This window comes from Pollicipes pollicipes, unplaced genomic scaffold, assembly GCF_011947565.3.
Source record: "Pollicipes pollicipes isolate AB1234 unplaced genomic scaffold, Ppol_2.1 Scaffold_4881;HRSCAF=5763_pilon_pilon_pilon, whole genome shotgun sequence".
Lineage (NCBI taxonomy): Eukaryota > Metazoa > Arthropoda > Thecostraca > Pollicipedomorpha > Pollicipedidae > Pollicipes > Pollicipes pollicipes.
Genome location: NW_023596576.1, coordinates 28,649,188 through 28,656,998, shown reverse-complemented (window position 1 = coordinate 28,656,998; position 7,811 = coordinate 28,649,188). Strand labels below are relative to the sequence as shown.

General features: G+C 59.7%; 1 protein-coding gene across 1 annotated transcript; it reads right to left on the bottom strand.

Moving 5' to 3' along the window:
• Nucleotides 1-4,979: 4,979 nt before the first annotated feature.
• Nucleotides 4,980-7,722, bottom strand: LOC119100217 (U6 snRNA-associated Sm-like protein LSm2). The gene is given in 5 exon segments (XM_037223327.1): nt 4,980-5,226; nt 6,487-6,577; nt 6,987-7,000; nt 7,002-7,055; nt 7,690-7,722. Coding segments are annotated over 5 exon segments (318 nt in total). The 3' UTR covers nt 4,980-5,100.
• Between the last annotated feature and the right edge of the window lie 89 nt (nt 7,723-7,811).

The following is a 7,811-nucleotide window of genomic DNA, read 5'->3' as shown; positions in this document are numbered from 1 at the left end:
CTTAGTCATACTGGACCAGAACATTTTGTTTGCAGCACAATCCACAGCCACCAAGCTACCAAGGTCAAGGATGCCCCCCATCAGCCTGTTTCTAGTTGGCCTTGCAGCTGATGCAAATAATTATCTTGCCATTTTCATCAGCCTCAAAGGCTTGTTCTGCACCAATGAATGATTCATATATTGTATTGCTGATGCAGTGAGTTTCAAAATTGCTGGTGCACACTTTTCATATTTCCTGAAGCATCATCACAATCAGAGAGCAATGTGTTTTGATTCCAGGAAACCATGGACATCCAGCATGTTGTCATGCAATCACAGCGGCCATTTGTGGACCAGCAGAAGTGCCTGGTCAGCTCGGACGTGCATGCGTCGTTGGGTGTCGCTGAAGGCCGTCTGGTGCTGGTGACCGCTGGTCGGCAGACTGTCATCTGCCGTCTGTACTCGCGGCCGGACCTGCGCCCGGGCACAATACTGGCTGACGGCTGCGTCACGTGTCGAGACGCCACCGAGCCGGCCGCCGGCGTGCCCATGTTCCGCTGCCCGCCGGAACGCCCTCTGCCGACGCTGGAGGTGACGGTCGTGTGTGACGCCGTGGAGGACGTGCTGCGGCTGCGGCGGCGCGATGCGGCGCGCGCCGCCGGCCGCCTGCTGGCTGGCCGCGGCGTCTCGGCACGCTGCCGGGTCAGCTGCGCCGGCACCCCGCTCGGCCCGCCGGCTCGGCGTCGCCTATGTGGAGTTGTCCGGCCCGGTCGGCGACCGCTGTTGGCACGGCGGACGCCGACACGTGTCTGACGGTGGCGGCGGTGGTGACGCGGCGACACGCGGAGTTCGCCGCCAAGCGGCCGCCCACCAGCGGCCACGGCGCGGGGCGGGCGCGGCTGACGGCAGCGGCGCGCCACTTCTGCCGCGTTGAGTCGGCGCGCTCCTCCAGCCTGCTGCTGCTCGGCCCGGCCGGCTGCGGCAAGGCGACGCTGGCGCGCGCCGTGGCGGCGTCGGTCGGCGCGCTGGCGCTGACGCTCCGTCTCGACGACCTGCCCGGCGAGCGGCCCGGCGCCGGCGAAACCGAGCTGCGCCGCCGTTTCGCCGAGGCGCGCCGCTTCGCCGACTGCGGGCCGCTGCTGCTGCTGCTGCGCGCCGCCGACGCCGTTGGCGGCGGCCCGCTGCTGCAGCTGCTTGCAGCTGTTGGACGAGGTGCGCAGCTGGCCGCGCACGCTGGCCGTGGCCACGTGCAGCCGGCCGGCCGACCTGGCGCCGGCACTGCGCAGCGCGGCGCGCTTCGACACAGAGGTACGCAGTGTCGCTGTCTCATGCGTCGAGGCTGGCGGTTGACTGTAGCACTGCTTACCGGCGTTCCCTTGGATCGGCTCGATGCTTCACAGAGCCGCCGGGCTGTCGTGGTGACGTGTCGGTGCGTCGACGCAGGTGCACCTAACGGTGGGGGACGCGTGTGACCGGCTGGAGCACCTGGAACACCTGCTGGCGGACCGGCGGCTGGTCGACTGCTCCCTGCAGCAGCTGGCCGACATGACGCCCGGGTACTCGGTGGCCGATCTGGTCTCCCTCTGCCGCGAGGCTGTGTTCGGACGTCAGGTTCAGGTCAGGGTCAGGCGTGCGCGCGCTCGGTCGCTGGGAGTCACGCGCTGGTACCTCGGTGTCTCGTTTGTCTCACCAGGCCGGATCGAAACCGCCCGGTCGAGGGAGGTATCAGCGTGCTCGGTTCAGTCAGAAGTCTGATGACCCGTGTCCGGTTGAGTGCGTGTCAGAATGTCTGGCTCCAGTTTGAGTTGTAAGTGTTCAGCTGCCGTTTAGGCGGGAGTGAACGTGTGTGTGACGTCACAGCGCTGCCTGGACTGAAGCATCTACCGACGCCGAGCAACGTGCCGGCCTCTTCTGATGCCACTGCCGGCCCTCCCCGCCCCGCCATCAGACGACCCGCTCTGACACTGGCCGACTTCACGCGCGCGCTGCACGTGATCCGCCCATCGGCGCTGAAGTCCGGGCCGGGCGCGGTTGCCGCTGCCGCCGCTGGCCTGGTCCCAGCTGGCGGGCGTCTCGAGCCTGCGCGCCCCGACTGCGCCGCTGCCTGGTGTGACGCCGCTGACGGTCCCGACGCGCACCGGCGCTTGGGCGTGCCGGCGCCGCGCGGTCTGCTGCTGCACGGGCCCCGCCCGGCTGCGCCAAGACGAGCCTGGTGCGCGCCGCCGCCTCCGAGTGCAACGCAGCCTTCCTCAGCGCCACGCCGGCCCAGCTGTTCTCGCCGTATGTCGGCGACTCGGAGCGCGCCGTCAGCGAGCTTTTCGCGCGCGCCAGGATGACGGCGCCGGCCGTCATCTCCTCGACGAGCTCGGTTGAGCGGGGAGACGAGGCAGGGGTTTAGAGGAACGCTGGCCTGGCTGGGGGTAGCCGCCCGCCCGCCGCTCGGCCGCCGGGTCTGGTGTCAGCGACCCGCCCGGCTTCGGTTTAGGCGTAGCTGGGTGGCCGAGGCACTGGAGGGGCTCTGTTTTTCGCCCGCTGGCCGGGTTTAGCACAGGTGAAACACTGGCTCACCACTGGGCGAGCCATGGCGCTGCCTTGCCTTTGTCTCTGTCCTTGCCCAGGCCTGAGAGCAGCATCCGGTTCGGGCAGCGTCTGTCTTTTGAAATCGTCGCAGCTTGCGACAGGGCTGTGCGCCGTCGCGTCTGACCGCTGCCTGTGGCGCCAGCCTGAGCTCTTACCGCCCACTCCAGACGCCATCGTAGGCACGCGGAGCAAGAGCGGCCAGTCGGGCGTGCAGGCCAAGCTGCTGTCGGCGCTGCTGAACGAGATGGACGGCATCGGCATCCGGCAGGACCAGGCGGTGAGTGGCCTGCCGTCGCTTTCCGCGTGCTGACACGGGCTGGACCCGTTGCACGGCTGTCGTCTGTGACAGGCGGCAGTGGACTCAGTGCCGCAATTGCCTGTTAGAAAGATCGGCCATGGACGGTGGAATAAGACATGGGCGCGTCAAGTCGTTAGGATCAACACTCATGTAGAGAGAGAGGGTTATGAGACGGTTCAAACCAATGAGTCAAAGCCCTCGCACCAATATATCCGTCCCAGGCAGCGAGGGCCTTCGGGAAAACAAAGAGTCCGCAAACCCAGCCAACGCCGCAGGCTGGAGGTACCGGCGTCAGCGCCCGTGCTCGATACGCCCGTCTGTTGCAGGCGGTGGACAGGGCCGTGTTTGTGGTGGGCGCCACCAACCGGCGGGACCTGATCGACGAGGCCCTGCTGCGGCCCGGCCGGCTGGACCAGCACATACGCGTGCCACTGCCAGACCTGCAGGCGAGGCAGGAGATACTGCAGGCAAGGGATGAGCTCTGCAGGCCCAGTGGAGTGTGAACACCAACAGGCCATTTCGGGCAATGGCCCGTAACTGTTCCGTATACGGACACTTGTTGAAGGTTACGTTCCCTGACATTCTAACTCGGCGCAATGGGTCCTAAGTGGTTAAAGATGTGTGATTCTGAAACACATCACGAAAGAATCGCCTACGATCACCCCTCAACGTTCATCACCTCGCAGCGTTTAGGTCAGCATGCTGCTGCAAACAAGCATGATGCTGGTGAACAACCTGGCGTGACCGAGCCCCGCGTCCGTGGTAGCCCGAGGCTGCGTGTCGCCTGAGGTGACCAGAGTGTGCGCCGCCGTCGCTGCAGCTGTACCTGTCCAGGATGCCGACGGCCGGGGACGTGTCGGTGGCGCAGCTGGCCCGGCTGACAGACGGCTTCTCCGGCGCCGAGCTGCGGCATCTGTGCAACGAGGCCGGCCTGGCGGCGCTCACCGAGGACCGGGCGGCCACCGCCGTCCGCCGCCGCCACTTCAGCCATCAGCTGGTGACGGAGCCGGAGCCGGAGCCGGAGCCGGAGCCTGAGCTGGAGCCTGTCGACGCGGCAGGCTCTCCAGTGGAGATGTGGCGCCGGCGTCTGACGTTCGCCACTTCAGCCATCAGCTGGTGACGGAGCCGGAGCCGGAGCCGGGGCTGGAGCCGGAGCTGGAGCCTGTCGACGCGGCAGGCTCTCCAGTGGAGACGCGCGCCGGCGTCTGACGTTCGCCACTTCAGCCATCAGCTGGTGACGGAGCCGGAGCCGGAGCCGGAGCTGGAGCCTGTCGACGCGGCAGGCTCCAGCTCGTCGGCGTCGACGAGCTGGAGCCTGTCGACGCCGGCGCGCGTCACGCGCCGGCGTCTGACGATCGCCCGGCGCTGGAGCGCGCCGGCACCACCGGAAGTGATGATGGGCTGGGAGCTCAGAGCAGGCCACCACGCGCGATGACTCGGCGTCAAGCGCTTGTGCTGGTCTCGACATGCGCTCGCGCCGATACTTCGTGGGAGGGCCGAGCTGCTGTGGAATCACTGAGGTGATGCGAGTCCACAAAGGCACGCAGTTTCGTTGACAGCCTGCACTACATTCTAATAAGAGTCCGCCCGCTGAGTCTTGCAGCTGGTTGTTCCGGAAATGACGGGGAGGGGAAGGCTGTGATCCAGGTCTAAATGGTGCTACTGATGCGTGGTGTATGGTAGAAATGCATTGGGTTTGCGATATCCCCGTTTAATCGTGAGTTTTGATGAGTGAATGAATTGTCGAAATCGCCGGCGCCTTTCCGCAAAACATACGAAACTGCCGTGTGGCCCAGCCAGCTTGGCGTTCCCGTGCAATGGCAAGCACACGCCACCGGGTGATTCTGCGGCCCGAACGAGCTCTTACTGGACTCCAACTCCTCGCGACGCAACCCTTACCGTTTGGGCTATATCATGGGCTCTCACGGCGTGGGTGGAGTGTGAGATTGCCGCGGGTCCCGGCCTGAGCGCGCCGGCCGGCAAGGGCACGGGGTCTGAATCACTCCCCTCGCAGGCAGCGGAGCACCGAGGGTGACCTTTGTCACCCTCCGACCAGTCCCATCCAGAGCGTGAGTGCCGACCAGAGCGCCCGCTGGCTCCCGATATGCAGACAGACAGCGGCTACACAAACGTCTGCGCGTGTATTGACGTGACACCGAGCGTGAAACAAGCAAATGATCGCTTTCGACTGAATGGGGGCATGTTGGCGTGGGTGACGCGGGACGCGAGACACGGGCGGGCGGCTACGTCTTGCCCTGCTGCGCCTCCTTCCGGGTGGCGTCCTGCAGCAGCTGCGTGTCGATCTCGTCAGCAGGCAGCTGCACGTACCGCACCACTGAGCCGCGGATAAAGCAGTTCTTCACTGACAGCTGCCAGTAAGGATGCTGGAGTCACGCTCGGCGGCGGGGCTATTTTCTACACATATAAACATAAAGTAATATGATATATATATATATATATATATATATATATATATATATATAATATTTCTTACACGCAACGACTGGCCGGGGGGGGGGGGCTATTTTTATACATAGGCCGTGCGGGTCACGGTTCGTATCATCTGCCCCACACTGAGAGGTATCTAACCACGAAACAAAACCCAGCGAATGGTTTGGAATCAGGACTCAGTTCTCGAGCAATGACCGGCTTGCCACCTCAGGCCAACCAATGACAAGCCATCATGTCATCATGTCAACATTAATACTCGCACTGGTGGCCGCCTGGGCCAGCTCCACACTGATGAAGGGAAGAGTGTACTAGAATTTACCATTTGTGGCGAGGTGTCTGACGCAAAATGGGCATTTAGTGAAGGGCCTTCGTACCGATTTAGCGGTGCCATGCTCGCCGAACTCCGTCGAGGCGCAACACGCATTGATCGTGAGTTTGAAGCGGGCATGGCGGCGAGGTCATGTTTTCGGCGTCAAAGCTGAATCCGACGCCACGACAACGACAAAGCTACAGTCGGGGCCGAAGGCGGCGGCCTCGAAGTTCGCATCGGCGGAGCCGAACCTGAAGGTCATGGCTTCGTATTTAAACACGGAAAACCGAAGCCGAAACCAGCACCTTCAAACTTGGAGAATGCGAGGCGACGGCCAAACCCATCAGTCCAAAATCCCGAGGCCGAGGCCTACGCCGATCCTAGTGTACAACGTTGCTTTACAGAACCACGCGTTTTTGCGTCTTTTAAAGCGTTGGATCAGGCAATGCAAGGGCTTTGCGGAGTGACCGAGACAAGTGATTTTTGTGGAGCGAAGCCGGAGCCGCAGTAAAAATAGCCATGACAACGCCGAATCCCGCAGTGCTAAATCGCGTGGGGTCGAGGACGGATTTAGCGTTCTAGATTGCATGGAGTTGAAGCCAAAGCCGTAATGAAAAACTTGTTCAAGACTGAAGCCCAAGAGACAGGCAGCAGTTCAAAATGTCAAAGCAGAAACCGAAGACGAATCTGGGATCAGCCGTAGACAATGCCTCAAAGCCAAAGCCACATCTGAAGCCATCGGGGAAAACCTGGTTTTGCAAAGTCGGAGCCAAAACAATACAATTTTGTGAGGGTACATCAACAGTATTTAACCCGAGGTTTAACAGCTTGTTTGCATTAAATGCCAATTTAGAGACACAATCCTCACCATATGCGGGTACTTGTCCTGGTCGATGACGCTGATGTCTGTGAGTTTGATATTGAGGTACTGGTCCACAGAATGCAGTGTCCCACATATGCTGGCAAAGAGAGAAACAAAGGGTGAGCATGTTACCACCAATGACACCACGCCAATGTCTCACCCCTAAGCTGGTGCGATAGGAGAGAGAATGACTATGCAGCATTGGGAAAGGATGTTAACTTCTGCTTAAAATGCCACAATAGCATTTAATACTCATTAAAAAGTTGTAGCCCAGCATCATACCCATACTCCACACAAGCAGGCGAATTTTCCACTCTGTGTGAAGGATGATATCAGCATTGTCCCCACATCCAGTGCTGTGGTTCATGTGTACAAATATGAAGACCTGTTAAACAAGGTGCACACTTTGCAATAGCAACACTTCAGTGCACATGTGGCAAAAACCATGGACAAGACTGCAGCAGAAGTGCCCACATGGCTGCCAGTGATGTAATCCTCTTGCTCACCTCAGGTCATTTTTTCAGCTCCACCACCACATCCTTCCCCACCAGTGACTTGAAGAAGGAGTAGAACAGCTGTAATAAAATAGGGCATTAACAGTTGCACACATAGGTGTAATGCCTGTGCAACCATGTGTTTTCATTATCTTTATTCCTATGCCTTATTCCACAGAGGAAACCAGGAGAATGGATATATAGTTGAGTTGATATTTGGGCAATATGCCTTTATTGAAATAATAGCAGAAGTGAATTTCAAATTTTGTTCAAAACTGGCCACAGGATGTCATGTACATGGGTGTACAATTTGCTACAGTCAAGGCAGTCAGGGGCCCTACAACCACACCTCTCTACCAATCAATGTTGACAGCAGGAGACAGGAGCTTAAGCAAAGTTGGGGGTGCAACCCTTGGCTTATGATTTCTTAAATGCCATATTTTGGGTAAAAGACAGTGGATATGAAGTTCAGCAGTGCTGTGTATGGTATGATGGATGGGCCTATTGTTTGACCTGGCCAAGGCTATGCCAGTGCAAATACGGCTATGATTTTTTCTGGCACAAATTGTCCCATCTTGTTCTCCATATTTAAGCCCAGAAAAAGGCAGACCAAAAGTCTGGGGTGCCGGTCATGTAGTGGTTAGCACATCTGTGTTGACCACTATGTGTCTGGGAAACCAGAGGTGCCGGGTTTTCATTCCATGCTGTGCCCGACCTTCCTGTCGGGGTGAGAGGCAGGCAATGCCATATAGCCTCAGTAGTTAAGTGCATTGTAAAGCCCCCATGACACAGGCACCAGAATGCCTGATGGGCTGGATCAGGCCTGCTTTGCTAGTG